This window comes from Lonchura striata, chromosome 6 (assembly GCF_050655825.1).
Source record: "Lonchura striata isolate lonStrDom1 chromosome 6, ASM5065582v1, whole genome shotgun sequence".
NCBI lineage: Eukaryota > Metazoa > Chordata > Aves > Passeriformes > Estrildidae > Lonchura > Lonchura striata.
In genome coordinates this window covers 20,906,616-20,927,868 of record NC_140708.1, presented here as the reverse complement: position 1 = coordinate 20,927,868, position 21,253 = coordinate 20,906,616, and the positions used below count along the sequence as shown (strand labels likewise).

Genomic DNA, 21,253 nt, shown 5'->3' with positions numbered 1-21,253 from the left:
TGCCTTCCTATCTCTGTGAGACATGTCTACCTGAGGCTCGTTTGTTTATGTTTGCCTTTTTTTTTTCAGATATTCATAATTTTGCTGGCTTATTATTGGTGATGCACTAGTATGCCCAGGTCCTTTGCCTCTGCTATTAGTACCAGCTGTAAAGACAGCTTCCTCTATTTTGTCAGTATTATTTGTACTTGTGCTGGGGGTAGAAGTGCCTTCCTTGCTTTTTATAGAAAGTAACCATGTTTGCCCCTCATTGAACAAATCTTGTTTTGCAGCAGGATCCCTAAAGGCAGGTTTTCATGTACTTGCATTATCCTAAAACTGTCTTGTTCATCTTCATAAAAATTATTTCCATAATATAATTTCATGTTAGGTTTCTACTTTGGTTGATTAGTGGCATTAGAGCTTGCAACTTTTCTCAGATTAGCTATTTTTAATTTTGTTTCAAAAGCATTTGATGCACATATCCTTACTGCAAAGAATTCCTCCAGGAACCTGATAGTATTGTTCTCTCTTACTCTCTTTACAGAATAGGTTAACTTTCTCATCAGTAACAGCTACATGTGAGGACCATGTACTATCACTCAGCCTTTCTAAAATAAAAATCTTGCCATCTATGGATCCTTTTTGTTTCTTGTGTTTATGTTTGTTCTCCATCTTTCCTAAAGACTGTTTCTGGTCAAAGATTTTTTGTCTTATGTTGTCATTTGCACTACAGCTACTGAGCTAGACCAAATCAGCTTTATTTTGTTTAGGGTAAACTCCCACTAGAGTTTATCTTCTTCATTAGGTAAAAGATTCACTAGGAATCACAGTAAGCCAATATGAATCCAGAGTAGTTCAACTGGTTTCACTTAGAAATACACTGCTGTAAACTAAGAACAAAATTGAGATTATCTTTTGCTTTTTGTGTTCTTTAGTCTTTATCTCCCTCTTTATTTGTTTATCTAGTTCTCAGTATTCCTATCCTTTCTAATTTCTGCAGAATGATTCATGTTCTCTGCTGATGTTTGATTGTGCTGATGAGCATATCAATGTCTGCTTTTCTTTCAGCTTACTCATTAGAGCATGATACTTTAATACAACCCTCACTAAAAAATCATCTATTCTTTCTCACTGAAAGCTCCCCAGACACATGTTTTCTTGTGTTTATTTTTTGGTCTTACTCTCTACTCTTATAGTATCTGTTTTTATGAGACAAATTATTAATGGTACACCTTTCAAATACACATCAGTACGGTAGCCTTCAGATTCACATTAGGAAATTTTAGCACCTGGACACTGCAAATTATTGTTCTGGTGGAACAAGAGTCAGTATGTGCTCTTGTAGGCAAGTTTAAGATGAAAGGAATAGGCATTTGCAGTTACAGATCTGGAACCATATAATCAGTTGGTGTTAATGCTAGCATTTCAATCTTTCTTGTGTTACTTAAATTGTGCTTTTTCCTCTGTATCCACTGGGCACTGCTGGAAGAAGCAATGTTCTGATCCCAAGGCTGGTTTGGCTCCCTAAGTTTACTTGAACACAGAATTAGTTATCATAGAATCATAAAATGGTTGGAAAGCATCTTAAAGATCATCCTGTTCCAATCCCCCCTTGCCACAGGCAGGACACCTTCCACTAGACCAGACTGCTCAGAGATCCATTCAACCTGGCCTTGAACACTTCCAGGGATGGGGCACCCACAACTTCTCTGGGCAACCTGTTCCAGTGACTCACTACATCTGATCTAAATCTCTCAATTTAAGATAATTCCCCTTTATCCTATCACTATCTATCCATCTAAAACATATCTCTCCCTCTTTTGTATAAATTTCCTTCAAGTACTGGAAGGCCACAATGAAGTCTCCCCAGAGCCTTTTCCAGGCTGAACAACCCCAACTCTCTCAGACTGTCTTCATAGGTGCTCCATCCCTTGGATCATCTAGATCCTAGGAAGTCCACATCTTTCCTGCACTGAGGACCCCAGAGGTTTATGCAGTGCTCCAAGTGGGCAGAGGGGCAGAATAACCTCTCTCCACCTCCTCTTTGGGTGCAGCTCAGGATGCCGTTGGCCTTCTGGGCTGTCAGGGCACACTGCGGGCTCATGCCCAGTTATATCTGACCCAAGAGACTGTCCACAAGGATGTAATTCCAGGTGTGTAATTTCAGGTGTAATTCCTGCCTTTCTCCAGGTGTGTCCCTGAACACATAACCCACAGGGACTTATTGAAAGCTGCTTTTCTACTCCTTTGTGGCAACTGACTGAGGCTTAGCATTGATCCCTTGCTTGGAGAAACAGTTGAAACTACAGCTATGCATCCTTTTAGTCTGTAGAAAAATGGGTTCACACCCCACTTCCAACATGTTCATGTACTTTATTTTGTTACACTCAGTTGAATACTTTGCACTAGAAAATAGTTTCAAATGCTAATATTCGCTGTACCTTTCGAATTAATTGCAATTTGAAAGAAGCCAGTAATTTAAGCCATCCTTGTGAACACCTTATGAGAGAACAACCAATTAGAGGCCCCATGGGAAGGGAAGGGAAAGGAAGGGAAGGGAAGGGAAGGGAAGGGAAGGGAAGGGAAGGGAAGGGAAGGGAAGGGAAGGGAAGGGAAGGGAAGAGGAATCATGCAGCCCACCCAAAGAATTTTCAGGAAAACAAAACAAAAAAGAAAGATACCAAGAACAGCAATCAGTGATTAATTTTATCATAATATCCGTAAAGAGAAACAATAAAAAGATAATGGTGGTGTAAACTTAGAAAATATAAAGGCAAATAGACTATGAACTGTGTACACTGGTCATGTAAGATGAGGAATTGTGAAGAGCTTTGTAATACAAGAGTGACTCAAGAAGGAAATCCCACTCAGCACAACATTTAATCTTTGGAATGTGTGGTTGCTTGGTGTTATCAAATCTTCATTAGGAAATTACATAAGATTTAGACAGGTAAGGTACAAGTTGCTCAGAAACAATTTTCTGTTTATCTATAGGGTAAACCACTAGGAATACTTCCCAGGGCATGCTGATAACTACCTGAGGGGAAAGGATTTCCCTCCACATTGCATTACACAAAAATTAGATGCATTGTGAAACTTACAACTTCCTCTGAAATACTTGCAGGAAACACAAAGGAATCAGGAAGTAGGACAAGGGGTGACTCTTAACCTAGTCAGGCTTGGCAAATCCAGCATCTCTGCCGAAGTACAATATGTATCATTTATATATAATGTATTTGCCATGCTTGATTAATTTCCCAAATTAACTTTTTATCAGTTATTCATCATTTGACTCAGCATTCAAAGGTAAGCATCTTTCCTTAGTGTTACTACTATGACTTTCCAGCCTAGAAGTTGAAATTTTCTAAAATGACTGCACTGGAATCTCTGAGACACAAATAGTATCCACTCAGTTATCTCCTGGCACCTATCAGCTATTCATGGCTGTATGTTCTATCACATGACAACTGGCATTTTATTATCTTCTAAGCAGGTTACATTCAGATATGATCTTCCTGAGTACCTGGTAAGGACCATCCAGTCTTTGGAGACTAATTGATATTGCCTTTAAGATAGTATATAGGATCATCGGATGCTATTAAATTCTGGGTGATAATAGACAAAAAAGATAATTATAAAATGAAAATCCTGCCTAAAGAATGAGGTATACTTTGAGCCTCAAATGGATTTGTATCAATAATATTCTCCATAATTATTTTTAATGCAATATCCAAGTATTGTAAAACTATATATATTTGTATTGCTAGACTTAAAGTACAGCACCCAGTTCTGGGTAAGAGCTGCTTCTAGCTAATACCTTCCTGCAAGTGCTACTAATCCTTGAGCAATATTCCATTCACCTTAAGGTGCAACTTAGCCTGGGTAATGCCTAGTTCTTGCTGCTGTTCAATCCTGATTAATCTTTATACAAGCTCCTCCCTCTCCAGTCCCAGTTTCTTATTTACTGAGGGAAAAACAAGAGTCAGAATAATCTTAGACCATGCAGAGTTAATGTAGCCCCTGAAAATTCCATTTTCCTAAGAACCACTGATGCCAGACACCTGTTTAAAGGATATTGATTTTTCCTTTTTAAACTGAATCTCTATGAGTTTGTGCAGAAATTTTTTTTCTTGAGAAAAATTGTCTTTCTCTACATAAGAAATAATTGTCTCAAGGCCAAGTTATGGTATTCCAAACAATTTGACAGAAATTACAGAAAAGTACTACGTGATCTGGGGTGAGCCAAGTGACAGAGAACATTTAATTTCAAAATTCTATCAGAGGCATGGTCTGCTTAAGGAAACAGAAGGAGCTGGGCAGAGCATTTTTTCATTTTCGCTGCTGGGTGCTTTCCAGTGAGATATCCCAAGATATCATTGTGTCGAGGCTAATGCAGCTGTCTTGAGCTTAATAAAGAGGACCTTTTTTTCCCCCCTAGTTTTCAATCTATTCAGTAGTCTTTCTGAAAAGAAAACAGTAACAGCTGTTTATCAAAAGTAGTGCAACACAAGGTTCATGTTTATTCCATTGTTTAAATCTCACATCCAAAAAAATGTTTTTCTTTAATTCTTTTTAATTAAACCACTATTTGCTACTTAAAGCATCACAAATACTCACTTCAGACAGTATTGAAAAACTTTCACCAACAGAAGAGGCACTAAGAAATGTACATCTATTTTGAAAGCTGGAATATAGTAATGAAATGTTAGGGACAGTTGAATTAAAAATATGGCCTTTACTGCTTCAATTTATTTTTTATTTAGTTGAATATCTTAAATGCGTATTGAAGTTTCCATATCTGAACCCTTTTCCCTGCACTGTCACTATGGTTATAGCTCTGCTGACAACACAGGAAAGTTGTACAGCCTACAAAGTGTCTGAGCTGTACAGTCCTGCACTGAAGCAGATCCTCACCTGACACTCGTCTCTACCTCAACAGCACCTATTCCAGGACCCGCAGCCCACCTCACACCCTGCTTGAGCACACCACCCAAGTTTTCCTTTTAAGAACTGTTGCCATGGCAAGGAGTTCCTGTATTCCTTAACAGCAGTGAAAGATGCCCAACTCAGTAGGGATAGCTTAGTTAAGCAGAACAACTTTGCTCTCACAGTTTGCACCTCAAGGTCCTACCTTTGACACTTGAAGGGGTCTTTTCTGCTCTGAACCCCCTTGCAGGCGGAAACCCCAGGGGGCACCTCCAGACAGAGTGATGAGCATTTCTTCTTCAGCTCCCATGATTTCTGTGCTTTAGATATTTTGTCTTCACAACTTCAGTACAACTTCAGACTCCAGTTCTTAACAGGCAGAATCTTCTATTCCCATATTCACACCACCACTCTCCAGTCCTCACAAGGCCCTCTGCTCACTTTCTCCTTGAAGTTCACACACATACATACACACACACACACACACACACACACACACACAGAGTTGAGACTGTCAAGCCTAGCCTTCACTGCTCTTCTGGACTCTCAGCTGCTGCTCTGCCTATGATTAGACATTTGATTCTGCCCTTGGTAAGGGGCCAGAGTTGTCCTACACACGTGTCATGTCAATCTCACCCTCTGTACCCCCCCGCATACATGATGGATCCCTCACCGGAACGTGGCTGAAAATAGCACACCTCCTGTCTCTCCAGAGCTTTGTCTGACACTCTTAAAGCTGGAAGCATTTCAACTAAAAACTTATTTCCACTTTGCATTCTACATGCAAATTTTACAGTCCCTCAGTACTCGGGATCCGTTAGTTTGAGTTTCAGGCAAGGACATGTCACAGGCACAAACTTGTACAAATCAGGTGACAGCACCTGACCCTATGAATTGAACAAAACCAGCTTGCAATTAACATGCTCCCCACTTCTATTTTCTCCATGTAGCTAGTGTGTTAGTACACAGCAGCACTATGTGCCTGCCCTGAAAGCCACAGGCTTTCAGACTATAGATATACTGTGCTTCCTCTGCAGCGTGCTGCTCCCCAACATCCTCTACAGCCACTCGTAACACTAGACACTGGGACCAGAATAGCTGGGATTAGCTATACACACAGGATTCACACAGTTCTCTGCAGGGGCACTGCTTACATGGAATCACTGGCCAAGAGAGCTCAACCAGGTCATAGAATCAGAGAATAGTTTGGGTTGGAAGGAACTTTTAAGGATCATCTAACCCAATCTACCTGCAATGAGCAGGAGCATTTTCAACTGTATCAGATTGCTCAGAGCCCTGTACAGTATGACCTTGAGTGTTTCCAGGGATGCGGCATCTGCCACCACACTGGGCAACCTGCTAAAGTGCTTCATCAGCCTGGTAGCAGAAATTTTTTTTCCTTATATCTAGTCTAAATCTACCCTCTTTTCATGTAAAACCCTTACCCCTTGTCTTGTAACTATAAGCCCTACTAAAATGTCTGTCTCCAGCTTTTCTAAGAGCCTTTTATAAGTATTGAAAGATCACAATAAGGTCGCCTCAAAACCTTCTTCAGACTGAACAACCCCAACTCTCTCAGTCTTTCTTAGTAAGAGAAGCCTTCATCCCTCTGATCATTTTCTTGGCCTCTCTCTGGATGTCCTCCAATGGGTTAATGTCTTTGCTGTGCTGAGGACCTCAGAGCTGGACACAGGTCTCTGGATGGGGTCTCACTAGAGTGGAGCAGTCTTTCAGTGGTTTTTCTTTAGACAGATACAAGTTCCTAGCCATCCCAAGCCAGGGAGTTCTAAAATAATTAAAGTCCATGTTTACCCTTTTCTACAAGGCATAAAACGTAATTTTCTGCTCAGGTCTTGAGGACAAGCTTACCCTTAAATCTTCCTTATTCTGCATGTGCTTAGGTCTCAGTGACTAATATCCTTATACTGTAACATCCAAAGGATGTACTTTTGCTGGGATGCCATTGTTTGGCTGACTTCATTGCCAGTACTATAGCACCACTCATCTGGTGCCATTGCATACTGGTGGTGGGCACAAACCAACACAATCACAGAATCATCAAGGTTGGAAGAGACCTTTGATATCACCAAGCCCAACCATTCACCCAGCACTACCACTGTCACCCCTAAACCACATCACCCAGCACCACATCCTGCTGCCTCTTAAAACACCTCTGGGGTGGTGACTCCACCACAATCCTGGGCAATCTATTCCAATGCCTGACCACCCTAACAGTGCAAACGTTTGTAATATCTAATCTGAGTCTCCCCTGTCTCAGCTTTAGACCATTTCCTCTTGTCCTCTCTGTAGCCACAGAAGAGAGCAGTCCCCACTTCACAGCAATCTCCTTTCAGGCAGTTGTAAAGGGCGATGACATCCTCCACGAGCATCCTCTTCTCGAGACAAAATCCCAGGTCCCTCATCCATTCCTGTAAGACAAGTTTTCTAGACCTTTTCTAACCTTGTTACCCTTCTCTGGACATGCCCTTTCTGAAGTGAGGGAGCCACTAGGCCCTACTGAATGCAGTACTTGAAGGGTGGCCCCACCAGTGCCGAGTACGGGGGGACGATCGCTCCACTCTTGTTAGCGGAGAGTGAACAACTCTGCACCTTGGTGCGGAACTGGCCCTGGTTGCTCCCCTGCCGCGGTCTTTCACAGGCCGCTGGTGGGACAGGCGGCCAAGGCCCGCGGTCAGTGGCGGCCGCGGCTCAGCAGCGCCCGGCCGAGCCCGGCTCACGCCTCAGCTGCCCGTGCGGGCGGCGCCGGTTCGGGCTGCGCGAGAAGCAGCCCCGCAGCTCGGCCCCGCAGCCCTGCCCCGCAGCTCGGCCCCGCAGCCCTGCCCCGCAGCTCAGCCACGCAGCCCTGCTCCACAGCTCAGCTCCGCAGCCCGGCCCCGCAGCCCTGCCCCGCAGCCGCCTCCCGCCCCGGCCGGGACGTCATTGGCCGGGGCCTCCCGGCGCCTGCGCCGCATCCGGGCCCCGGCGGGCGGAGCGCGGACGTGGCAGCGGCGGCGGGGAGCCGCGGGCGGGGAGCGGCGGGGCGGGAGCCGGAAGTGGGCCCGGCAGTGGGCCCGGCAGCGGCGGCAGCGGTGGTGAGTGAGGCCTGAGGGGCTCCGGGGGGCCGGGCCCACCGCGGGGCCGTGCGGTGCCCGCTGCGGCCGGGCGAGCCGGCGGGCGGCATTGAGCCCGGCACCGCGCCCGGGGCCCGGAGCCGAGGCGGTGCCGCCGCTGCCGCTCCCTCCTCCGCCGAGGCCCGGTGGCGCCCGGTCGGGTGACGCGTCGGGCCCACCGTGCTGCGCGCCGCGGGAGGCTCTGCAGAGCCCCGGGGCTCCCCGGAACGCGTCCGGGCGGGAGCGTCCGCATCGCCCGCGGCCCGGCCGGTGCCGGCGGCCCGCGGGGCCGGCCCGGCTGTCGGCGGGGCCTGCACTTGCAGAGCCTGGGCTGCCCCGAGAGACCCGTCGGTGTCCCGGTGTGGTGCGGCGACACCCGGCGGCTGCGGGTCGGGCCGTCGCTCCGGCACCGAGAACCGAGTGCTTCTTTTTGGTCGGGGTGCGCCGCGAGTCAAGATACCCCTCTCTAATCTCCTGTAATCCGCCGGTCCTTCCCCTGGCGTTTGTGCTGTGCTGTTCAAGATTTCATTCATTCGAGCTTTGCAAAGGATGGGCATCCCTTGCAGAGATCTGGCGGCTGAGATTGGTTGGATTGGTAGTAAAACTTAGTGGTTGTGTGGCTGTGAAAAAAGGAAGGAGGGAAGTAAAGGAGATGGCATGATCGAAATGCAAGTGTAGTATTGAAAAGGTGGTTATGCAAGATGGGACTCTTGCTTTCCATGTAGATGGTGCTTTAAATGTGTTTTATTTTCTGTTGGAATTTGCTTTCACTCTTTCTGAGATATGCTTTTGATGGAGTACGGTGAACCTTAGTTTCCTTTAGGTTGGTTGTTTGTTTGTTTGTTTGTTTGTTTTGTTTGTTTGGTTTTTTTTTTGGGGTTTTTTTTTTTTTTTTTTTTTTACTGTACTGATCTCTGAGAGGGACTGCAAAACCATCCAAACTGGGCCGTAGTTGAAGTTCTTTTTAAACTTACTGGCTAATGGATGTGGTTGCTGGGACATAAGAGAATTGCTTACACCAATGTCAGAAGTTATCCACAGGAATTAATGTCCTGCCAATTAATGCACTGTCATTGAAAATACAGATTTTTTTCTAGTTTGGTACTGGGTTGATTGTTAGCTATTAATGTGATAATTCCTTAAAAATATTTCTAGATGCATTTCTGTTAAAGGATTCTGTAGTCAGGTTTACCAAATGTTGTGAGGACTGTTGGACAGATATCAGTATCTGAGGCGTAACATACAAATTATTTTTTGTTGTTTTTACAAGCAGTATAAAATCACATCACTGAAATGGGAGATGACTACTGATTTTGTACTAAAGTCTTTCCTCTATATTAATGTGAAGTTTTCATGAGTAAATTTAGGTAACTCTGGCTTTAACATTGTATTTTTCTTTCCCACAACCTTCTCTTAGAGTAGGTGTTCCAGTTATAGGACAGACAGAAATGTACGTAGCCAAAAACTTCCAAGCTTTCCTCTTTAAAGGTGACTTACTTTCAATCACATACATACACTCTGTGAAAACATAAATATTTCTATCCATTTTCTTGTGGAGCAGGTTCTTGCTAATGGAACTACCCTTTCTGGCTTGAAGTTGTGCCATTCAGGATTCTTTTATTGTTGTAGACAGAGTATGAAGAGGACATCAATATAAAGAATATATAATTGCTTCTTAATATGCTATGACACTCACTCCAGATTTTAATTTAATGGCTGAAAGCTGACAGCTATTTAAAATATTATTTCTTTGATGAGTGGCTTGGTGCTTTTACTTCTTTGAATGTTGTTTCCTGCTGTGGTAGGATTATGTTATCTTCCTGTAACACTTATTATCAGAAGGAGGGTCAAAAATCAAAGGAAAAATTGATGGTTGGCTAAGGAAGGGCAAGGTACAGAGTCACTAACAGTAATCAACAACAAGGTCTCTGCAGAAGAGAGGTGGATGTTTCTTGTTCTTTATATTTGAAAAGATGTGTTAGGGATAAATTGTGAATATAGAGGTTGTTTTTATATGTTTAGCAAGATTAATTGTTAACACAGAACGCATTAAAAGACAGTATAAACTGGCAGTAGGTATTAGGAAAAACTAATTCTGACCTTTTTTTATTTCTTGCAAGAGATGGAAATTATGTAATTTGTATTTATGTAGAGGAAGTCAGAGCACAGAGGTGGCCAGTGTTACAATATATTAGTGTTATTTCCATTCTTCCTTTCTTCCTTCTGGCCTCTTCCCTAGAGTTGAAACTGCTCATGTAACTTTTTCTAATCCATTATTCTTGTGCAAGAGTCACAGAAATTATTCAGATTACTTCACTCATTGTAACATATGTCCACATGTATGTGGAGGTAGCTAGGAAACAGATCCTTCGCTATGGTTTTGTTGATGCTGTATTGTCAGTGACTCTTGCCTCCATGGGGTTGCTCTTTAGAAGCCATGCTCATAGCAGAGTGTTTTTCAAATCTTTTCCTTGAGTTTTATTACAGTGATAGAGATGTGAATCAGTCCCACCAGGAGACTTGAGTCAACAAAGTATAAAATGTTCTTGAAGTAGAAATCTGGTGGTGATGGCAGGGATTGGAAGTATTGGTACTTTTAAAGTTAGGTCAAGACTAAGCTGATTTTTTTTGTGTTCAGTTTTTAATCACTTTCACTCTTTTAACTTGTGTACTGTATTGTACCTTGCCCAGGATGGTGAATCAGCCTAACAAAACTGGGTTTAATGTGTCCTTCTTTAAAATAATATGGAAGTGATCACACCTTAGATTCGCATTGAAAACTGTGTCTTATACTTTTCTTGAACTGTTAAAACAAATGTTTCTGGCAGTATCTAAAAATGCGTAGATGAAGAAAATGTTACCTGTGGTGTAAGAAGTTAAGAATCTGCACAGGCAGGAAGAGAGAGTGACACATATTACAACCAGATTGGAGTGGATTCCAGTATTGCCATTTTGGTTGACTGGGACAAATGTGTGGGAGGCACTTGTTACAGTGGCCTGTGAGCTTACAGATTAGTTGGCAGTTTCTGACTTCTAGGACATTAGTTTCTTTTCTGGGATTTTCTACAGAAAAAAAAAACAAAAACAAAAACAAACAAACAAACAAAAAAACCCACCCAGTAATTTTTTTATATCTGAAAAGAACCAAGTGTTCCATGAGTGCTCATAGAAGATCTAGTCAAGCTGTCAGTGAAACAAAAGCAAGGACATTTCCCTTTCTGAAGTGTGTTGTTAGCTTCTGAGTCTAGGTCTTTGTAAGAATAACAAAACCTTGCTGCTTCCAGAAAGTTACAGAACAGAAACATTAAAAGTAGTGTAGGCAATACTCTGAATTACTGATGCTCTCCTTCTATTCCATCTTTTGGAAATAGTTTTGATTTTTGTGTTAAATTAGATATTTCTTTTGTAGCCATGTGGTTGACTTGGATTGAGTATATTTTTGTTGTTGTAGGTTTGGGGTTTTTTTTTTAAAGTATCAGTCTCCTCAGAAGTTGAAATAAACAGTTTTTTCTTTCCCTGGGACCAGTAAAAAAGGCAATAGCACTTTTCTGAAGGAAAGTAATTTTGCTGTATGCTTTTCCTTTAGAAAGTTAACAAGAACTTATGAGCTCAAGCTCTTCACTTTCAAAAGTGAGTTAACAGTGAATGCAGACTATAAAAAAATGATGAATATGAAGTTTTCAGTGATTTGGAAGATTTACTCATTGAAATGAGCTCATATGAATCACTAGTTTTTTTAAAAGCATGTAATAAAAACTTCACTGTGGTCTGATTTGTTTGGATATTAAGTAATCTTGAAGCTATTGTAAAAATTTAGATATTCAGCACCACCTACATTATTCCTGTGTATTTTCCTCCCATTGGTTCATTACTGATCCTCACTGGTTGTCTGTTTTGTACAACAGCCTTCTGGTCTAATTGTACCTTTTTAACTGTTGACCAAAACTTCATGGTCAGCTGCCTTTATACAGAGGAATAGAAAATGGTATAGAGTGGCTGCTTCCTGCTTTGCAGGAAAATTGTTGTTTATGGTAATGACCACTTGTCATAGGATTTTTTTTCTCTAGCATCAGTCCTGCTTATATGACCTTTGTGTATTGTAACTGGTGAGTAGTAATAAGGTGTTCGACACCATGTGTCAGTATTATGTTTGGCTCAGTTTTGGTAATGTGTTACTACATGCAAAGGAATAGCCTCAGTGTTTTTATCCAGTGAAATGTCCTGTTACGAACATTTCTCTCTATCTGGTATATGTATTATTTCTGTCATTCTCTATACTCCAGCCACCCTTTGTGTCATAAGACAAAGGATGAAATTCCCCCTTTCTCCATATCTCTTCAAGTGACCAGGTTCTAATTTACACAGAAATGTTTTTTGAGTGGAAACAAAATGAATGTTTGATACAAATAACTTGTACCAGGGAAGAGGGAAAACGAACTCATTCAGTGACAACTGTCTTCCACCTTCTCAGAGGCAAATACTCTTGGTCCTGCCTTATGGTATTTCACATCAGTGATGAGCAAGTATGCTGCAAGCCTTATGTTCAGAGCAAGCTGGGCACCAAAACAGTGAAGCAGCCTTGTCCACAGCTTCAACACTGGACTTGTTCTTAAGTCTCCCTCCTTGACGCTCTGCCAGTGTAGAGCAAGTGTCAGCTTGTGCTGTAGTGGAGGTTGATCGTGTGCTGGCTGGCACATGGGCTAGCTAAAGGTCCAAGGTGTATCCACCTTGCAGTTGGGACACTGAGTTAGAACCTCTTGTTTGTGTAGCTACTTTTTCCACAAATTTGTAGGAGATTATCTCAAAACTTTTTCTCTGTAAGCTATGCATTAAATCAGCTTACCTCTCAGTTTTGGTATTGTGGACAGAGCAACAAGCTACAGCTATCACCTGCTCAGGCAGGAAATACTGATATTCACATGAGGGGGGGAAGGCTGAAAAGGGAATAGTAAAAGATCATTACTGAGTAAACACAACAGTAAGTTAGTGCTTTAGAAAAACAGGACAAAAAGCACGAAAGATTCTGTTCTGCCCTGTAGTAATTCCTAGTTCGAACATTAGATCTGTTCGGGGATTTCTGTAGGTCTAACTTGTGAAAAGTGTCTTGGTGGTTATAGCTCAGGAGCTATGCTGTGCAATACAGCTACTCTGCAGCTCTTCCTGGAGGAGTGACCTGTTTGCAGGAGCAGTGACCAGGAGCCAGGTTTCTCATGTGCAATCCAATAAGGCAGGGGCAGGAAGAAGAGAACACAGCCCTCCTTCGCTGTCAGAAAGCCCTGCCCAGATGTTCCAGGATATGCAGGTAGAGGAGTCCTCTTGATGTGTTCTTCTTTGCCTGCAGTCCCACCTTTGCAGGAGGCACTCTCTTGCTTTACTCTTTGTCCAGAGCAGGAGGTGACTGAGGGTAGGTCTGTCATTCCAGTGTGGTCATGCTGATTGCCTACCTGGGCAGTAAGAGGTTAACCTTTCAGGGCACTTGGGAAGGGAGCTGGTCCCAAAGTCCAGACTTCCTGGCCACATGGCTGCTCAGGTTAGACTGTTTTGCAGAACTAAGTCAAAGGTAGTGTGGGAAACCAGAATTTTTAGAGATTACATGTTATAAACATGATAGTAAGAGAGTAAGCATGTTTAATACCACTGCAGGCTGATGAAAATTTGTCATGCTCTTCTAAGCTGTTGCAAATGACATGTTAGCTTTCAAGAGCAAATTACCTTTAAATATTTAAGAGCTCTTTTTCTAAACAAAAACCCTATCTTTGCTTTTATACAATTTGGAGAATAAAAATGTAAAACTTCATTTATTTCCTTTCATAAAAGTTTAAAATCTAATTTCAGAGTAAGTGTTAGTCATTTTAGGATTGAAATTCGTCATGTTTACTAGCTGTGGGAAGTTAAATGTAGTTTTTATGTTTTGTGCTAGCTTGTGCTGTTTTCTTTTGTAAATAATTAATGATATATGTATTTTCCCTTTACTAAATGTATGATTTCTTCATGTGGATGATTCTTACAGAGCTGTAGTTTTTCCAGTGGCTTTGCTGTACAACTGTGATGTCAATTGCTGAAATAATTCTTTGGCATCATATTTTTGGTAATTGGAAAAACCAACCTTAGCATTGTTTGGCATGTGCTAGTCAGAGTGTAGGCAGACCAACTTGTGGCTTTGATACCTGATTAAGCTACAGATTCCTAGTCAGGCTTTGCTGCTGATGGCTGTAGCACCTGTTTCCTCTGTGTTAAGATTTACTTGGTATCTTTAACACACAAGTTCATCATAGAGTTTGGAAAAAAATGTGAGGGAAACATTAGTTATTTAATTTATTTTTACTTTGCGTTTTAATATAAACTGATGTTTTTAATGAATAATTTAATTGCCCTAAAAATGTTTCTTTAGTGTTAGTGTAGGTAGTCTTAGCTGAAGAGGCTAACAGTGACATGGAGTGTCCAAAGAAGTACAAGCGATGCAAAATATTCTTATGAGAAACACACCATGAGGGAATCTCCTGCCCCTGAAGTAATCTTGATTCTTCACAAATGAAAGGCACTGTGGATTATCTCCCTGCTTGCTGTTATAAAAATTGCCTGTTTGGTTTGGGGTCTTACAGTAACAGTTTTGCTTTACTTGTTATAATGCTAGTCAGTCTCTTTATGCAGTTAGTTAGGGGAGTTTGGAATCTGTCTGTTGAGCAAGATTTCTTGTAAAAGTTTGCTAAGAAATGTCTCTCCTCTCTCTGACACTGTTTCAGGTCTTACACTTTGGTGAAACTGCTCTAGTGCCATCTTTACCTGTAATTATTTTCCATTTTGAACACCTTTCCTAGGTGAAAATTTTGCTTTTGGAATATCTTTGTTTGCTGAAATGTGTGTACATAGCAAGGACTTTAAATCATCTATTGCTAAAAAAAAAGGGTATAGCCCCCTATGCTGGTCCTGTTTTAGATTTTATCAAACACTTCAAACACTTTTGGATGGTGAGGCTTGCTGCTTGTAATGAGGAAGCATGATCAAGTAAACTAACACAGAGGTAACAGCTGAGCTTGTTCAGTGTTATTGAAGTGTTATATTAAGGGATCACTCATCTGTATCATGAAATCTATTTTCTGTTGGTCTGATTCTGTGAGGTGGAAGTAGTTTCTCAGGAAGCTTGATAATAATCTGCTGTAGAATGGCAAATGATAGTATTTCTATCTAAGATGATGATCACACGTCTAACCAGGATGAAATGCTAAACTGATTAGAAAACATAGTTTCTGAAAGTACTGTTTTAAGTAGCTCTTGTAAAGCATTTATCTGACTTGCTGTGCAAGAGTAAGTTACCATTATTGTTTGAGCTTTCCAAGTATCTTATGATCTCTCACTTTTCACACTAGGGAAGCTGACCAGTTTGGTTTTATATCTGCTTAAAGTCATTTTTCCCCCCCTTTTTACAGGTGAGGTTAGGTTGGGGATGTGAATACAATGAGTGTAAACCAGCAAGCTCACACGGGGCCTCCTTATGGGCAACCTCAGCCTGGATATCAGGGATACCAGCAGCCTGCCTACGGAGGACAGTCATTGCCAGGGGTTCCTCAGGCGCAATACGGAGCTTATAATGGGCCGGTGCCAGGATATCAACAGCCAGTCCCTCCACAAGGTACTGATTGTTAACCTGTGAATTATGGCGTGCGTGGAATTTTTGTTGTATGCTTATACTATGTCCTATTGCTGTATACAATATCCTATTGTAAGTCTTCATTTTTTTTTGTGGTAGTGATTACTTTTTTTCTCTATGTAATTTGCGGGATGCTAAAAATCATGTCGTTCCATAGTCTGAGGTCATTGTGCTGTCTCTTGTCCAGTTTAGTAGGGCTTACTCTTCTTTTGGTAGGTCATAAAATTAATATGTTGAGAAACAGCCTGCTTTTTTCTCTATGTCCATGTCCCTATGTTACTAAAGCACCTGATTGGAAGAGCCTTCCTGATGAGGTTTTGTTGAGAGGCAGCAGTTAGGGACTGTAACAGATTTATAATTGAGACTGCCTTAGATTATTATATAGAAAGATCTGCACTGCATCCTGAAAGATTGACATACAACTCTATGTAGAAAGTGTATTTCAAGCTATTTTCTCTAATGTCGTTAAATTCAATAAAAAGTTTGTGAATGTGAGACAAGCTAATGTATTCTAGAATTTCACCAATTCTGCAGGATCCTATCCCTTGCTATTTTTTGTCTTTAAAAAAAAATCAAGTAATTCAACTTTTGTTTTCCTGTTTTCAAAAAAAAGTCTGACTTTCATAAATAACTTTGTGAGTCTTGGTTTTCAGTTATGTTGATTGCTTTGGGAAATCAATAGTTACTTTAACATTTCAAATACAGAGGAGAAAATACTATTGCTTTGAATGCAAGTATGTCTGCCTTTTCAGATCACAGGGGTGAATTCAGTTTTGCTAGAATTAACACAACGTGAACTTAGAAATATTTGTTTAGGTTTCAGATGGGTGTTCTAAGGTAATTAAGACTGTACTGGTCATACTAATCGTCTCTGTACTCTACACCCCTGCAAGTACATCTTCAGTCTTGCAACTTCTTGAATTTTGACCCAGACTCAATAAGAAGGAAAGAATAGTCAAAGTGTCTCTAGTTGTCTTGAGACTAACAGTAGTGGGAGACTAAAATTTGGGTGCTGAATAATTGCACTGTTGGATTTTTGTCTGGAGTTAGTAGAGTAGTATAGTAAAAGAATTGAATGTGTTGTGGTAAAGAATAGGTTATTCAGGTGCTCCATCTTACTTTTCTTTCCTTAATCCTCTTCCTCCCATGCTCTCAATAAATCTCTTCTAACAGCACTTTCAATCAGAGAGTTTTCAACTAATTTCACAAGGGGTTTGAATTCTTGCGAAAGTAATGAAAATCATCTCTGAGCGGAGGAAAGAAGCGCTGCTTCCTGGGAGAGCAAAGGCAGAGCTCTGCCAGTGAGCGCTCTGACTGCTCGCTATAGCCAGTGACTAAATCGTGTTTTATGCCCAGTGAAATGGGGAGAAATCGAACTTGCTTTAGTGAGAGAGAGAAGGGGATTCAAGAACAAAAATTACCAAAAGTTGAATCAGTGCAGCTATTTATAGAAAGGAGGCTTTAGCTGTAAACAATGTGAAGAATGATTAGAGTGTTTGTGAAAAAAAACTGATGAGCATCTTCTATCAGATGCTTCAAGAATTTTCGAACTTCACAAGCCTGAAAAGCATTGCTTTTTAAGGGAATTAATTTTTTCTTCTAGATTATTTCTGGTTTGCCTTTTTTCATTTTGAGACAGCTCAGTAAGGACATACCTAGATACCTTGATAGCATTCATATAAACTTGTGCAGATTAAAAATGCAGATTTTGTGCCAGTAATTAAAAAGTGGTGTGACACTGAGGGCAAGAAGGTGGTCTCATTTGAACAACAAAACTGTATTGCACTATCAAACTAAGTACTTTGGAGTTTTGTAGGATCTTGGCTTTTAATAGCTCATGTACTTTATTGTTATTATTAGGCAAAGGCCATCCACAGTTTGTGGGGATTTTTTCCATCTTTTTTTCTGTGATGATCATTCCTGGACTTAGCAGGCTGTATTAAGGAAATCTCAGTTGTCAGGCTGTGCATTTTGGACCTGCTGTTTGGGATTCCTGTCTTTAGAAGAAAGAGATGTAAAAGAAAAAGATCTTTAGAAGAAAGAGATGTTACACAACAGCCAGAGGTTGACCTGTCAGTGGCTGCTGAGTATGAAATCCCTGTGGAAGAGGGAGTCAAACAAACAACACATTATCAGAGACAGCAGAGAGGTTATAGTAAAAATAGTGGCAGATATCCTTTCCACCACCGCCTCCAAAACATTATGTTTACTGCAAGTCTTTGTGGCAAAACCTATTGTGGCTGCATAATAGAGAGGAGAGAGAATTAATTTCAGAGGCAGGAATTTAGGAAACACTGAGGGGTAAAGGGAAAACTGCCAAAGTTATTCTGTAATTTCAAAGTAGTTGTCTTATGGATTTATTTTTAAAATAACAGAAAAAATTGCTTGGGGGACTGAGTGGAGAAATGTTGGGAGCCAGTACCATCCTTAGTCAGGGAGTGTTTTGCATCTGATTTATGTGACAAACCCTGACTCTAAGTGGAATGATGGGAATGCTATGGCAGTGATGATAGTCTTTTTGAGGACCAGAAGTGGAGTGCTGTGGCGCTAGCTGAAAGTAGCTGCTTCTTGCTACAAGAATATTGAAAGAACCAGGACAATTTTGCCCCAGTCAAAACTAGTCAGTCTTTTAATCAGTCTGTTGGTTTCCTTCAGATGAAGTCATGCAGTTGAAAGTGCAAACACAATTATCTGAATACCAGTAACTGATAGGCTGTAGATCATTTTACATAGGCTTGCTTTATGACAATGTTAACACTTGTATTATGTAAAGACTACATTTTGTAGTATGTTGTGCATGGTAGAAGAGAAAGAGCATAGCTTAAAGAACAAGGTGGTAGATGACCCAAATTTTGTATATGAGGTATTTTCTGGAGACTGTTCTCAGCATTGGAAATGCTGTCTCTCAGTGCTTTCTCTCAGGCTTGATTTACTGGTGTATTCTGTCTTTCCAGGTTACTTTCCTTCCTTGGGGTTTCCTTCGAAGGGCTCTCCTGTATCTCTCAACTCTGACACTTCTTCTCTTGCACCTAATTTCATAGGTAAATGGTGTCCTTTCTGTGGGTTTGTGCTGTGTTGCTTCTTCTGTGCCAAGTTCCCATTTAATATGGATACTTATCTCAAAGGTTGGGTACCTGGTTGTTCAGGCAGAGGTGGGTGGGACCTTTCCAAATCTATTTGTAGGCAGCATTACAGAAGCATAAATAGGATATGAAGAAATAACCCTAGTAGAAATCCCTTATGCATGCAGATTCATAGATAAAACTTGAGTTGTGACTAATGTTTTCTGAAGTCTGATTTTAAAACCTGAATTTGCCCATTCAGGTTTTGTCAGGTGCAATCCTTAGTTTAAAAGAACTTGGTCTCACCCTTGAGAGGGAAGGTGAGGTTTGAAATTATAACATTGCAAAGAAGTGAAAAATCTCTGCAAACTACCAGGAGATTGTTATTGGAAGTCATAAGATTTGTGTAGCTTGTGCTTTTGTTTAAAGGGAAAAACCAAATCTTTAACTTCCTTGGCTATACTTAGGATCCAAGTATATGTTAGGAATAAATATTTTTCCCAAAGCTGTGACTTGAAGAAGGAAATATCTCTTTGCAACTAGCAATCAAAATTTAAGACTTAGAAATGCTGCAAGAAACAGTATTGTATTTTCCCTTATTTTGAACCAGTGATATTTTGGAAGAGCTATTTCTGGAGGTGTCGATTTGTTTAGAAGATTAGGGTGTCAGAACACAACCATATAGGCTCAGGGCTTTGAGGAAAATCTTGGGCATTTCCAATTTTACTGTAATGAGTAAGAACATCACAAAGATGTTGAGGATTTGTCAAGAATAATGAATCTTAGGCTAATAAACCACTAGATACCTATATCTGTTCTAGTGATTTCTTTTGCAGTGACTGTGTGAGCGGTTTGCAGTAGGGGTGACAAGTATATTTGTGATGAGAACTCAAAAAAAAAATGCTTTACAAAACTTTTTCTGTAAACACATATTTTTCAAATGGCATGCTTGTTAAATTTGGAGGTGGATGAATTTACCTTAATGTATATAAAAGTAGTGTGTAGGGTCCCTCCAGAAATTGGTTAAAATATAAATATGCCTTCAAAGACAAAAGATAAGGCCAAACAGTTTACAAAGGAAATACACTGGAAAATAGGTGAGAGGTATCACAGAAGAAATTAGAAAGAAATAACATACAAATAGTTGGAGGTCAGGAAATGCTTAGCTAGCGGAACAGTAAGATGAAGGTGCTTAACAGTAGTTCAAAAAAGATGAGCTTAATGAGATAAAAGTATATAAAAATTTAAATGTCTCTAGGAGTAATTAAATCCTGTCTCAAAATGAAGAACAGGAGGATGGTTAGTAATAAATAAAGAAAGAAACCCAAGAAATTTTCAGTTATTCATACTAGTTAATTCCTTCCTTGACTTTACATCCCCAGGTCAGCTAAGAATTGGATGTAGTAGATAATATATATGAGTTGAAACCTCATGCTTTAGGGTATAAATGATACGGTAGAATTAAGAAATGGCTCCCCTTATTTCCTATTTTGTAATGACTCCTCACAAGAAGGTTTCAGAATCCCTTTGAAACTTGCCATACCAGTCACTGTCAGAGTGACACAACAATGTGTATGTGTGGGCCTGGTCTCATGGGCAGTTTGTCATCTGTACTTAATGATATCCTATGTGTGAAATAGGTTCCCTTGTGGTTAACAGGCATGGTCATACAGTTGTTCTAATACAGTGTTATTAAAAGAAAAGTTTATATTCTCTTTTTTGGAAGTAAAAACTGCACTTTTGTATCTAACTGCTGGTATTCTATCTAACATTTTGTGGTCTTTGGAAAGACTGGCTTCTGAGGCAAATATATTTGGGCTGTGACTGAACCAGCTCAGTCTGAAAGATGGGAAAGTTATTTGTGTTAGCCTCCAACCTTGAGAGGCTGGAAAAAATGGCCTGTGGTGACCCCCATTATGCTATATATATAAATCCAGTAAGGCATGTAGTTTTTGAAAATGGAATCTGCTTGCATAGCCTGCTTACCTTTGATGTAGGGAAAACTGACCTGTAATGAACGTTAGATTCCACTGAATATTCGGTTTAGGTAAAAATAATTGGATTTGAAGGGGGAAGAATTCAGTACCTTACTGACAAGATAGGGTTTTTTTTTCTTCATAAAAGATGAAGTTTTCTTTTTAAGACCTTCCACAACACATACTTTCTGCTTGACCTGTGTGGAGATGGTAACTAGTGACACTGGCTAAAAATACTTGTGCATAAATTATTTGTTGTTTATGGAGTATTGTTATAGCAATTCTGTAATTGAATTTTTCATGGTAGTTGATTCAATGCCTTGTTTCTATAATCTGTGATATTTTAAATTTTTTTTCTTATGTTTGTAGGTTCATTAAGAGCCCCGCCAACATCTGGAGCTCCCCCTCCAGCCTCTGGAGCATCTCATCCTTCTGGCCACTTGGCATACAGTCAGTTTGACCATGGAGATGTGCAGAATGGAATTCCAGCCTCAGCAGCTCCAGTGCAGAGGTGCATATGAGAAGAGTGAATTTTAACAAAATCCCACC

General features: G+C 40.7%; 2 protein-coding genes across 13 annotated transcripts in view; one reads left to right on the top strand and one right to left on the bottom strand.

The window, feature by feature from the left end:
• SYNPO2L (synaptopodin 2 like) overlaps positions 1–7,690 on the bottom strand; it is a 40,570-nt gene extending 32,880 nt beyond the window's left edge. Inside the window, exon 1 of the mRNA XM_021548760.4 lies at positions 5,114–7,690. Within this exon, the coding sequence (XP_021404435.1) occupies positions 5,114–5,218 (105 nt within the window). The 5' untranslated portion in view covers positions 5,219–7,690. The remainder of the gene's footprint in view (positions 1–5,113) is intronic.
• Positions 7,691–7,945: 255 nt separating this feature from the next.
• The window catches only part of SEC24C (SEC24 homolog C, COPII component), a 39,208-nt gene continuing 25,900 nt past the window's right edge, over positions 7,946–21,253 (top strand). For 6 of the 12 annotated variants that reach the window (XM_085583583.1, XM_021548802.3, XM_085583581.1 and 3 more), the window contains exons 1-4: positions 7,946–8,000; positions 15,446–15,648; positions 18,621–18,707; positions 21,074–21,215. In XM_085583583.1, the coding sequence (XP_085439709.1) occupies positions 15,474–15,648; positions 18,621–18,707; positions 21,074–21,215 (404 nt within the window). In that variant the 5' untranslated portion in view covers positions 7,946–8,000; positions 15,446–15,473. The remainder of the gene's footprint in view (positions 8,001–15,445; positions 15,649–18,620; positions 18,708–21,073; positions 21,216–21,253) is intronic. The other 6 variants (XM_085583586.1, XM_085583584.1, XM_085583585.1 and 3 more) reach the window with 1 other exon arrangement.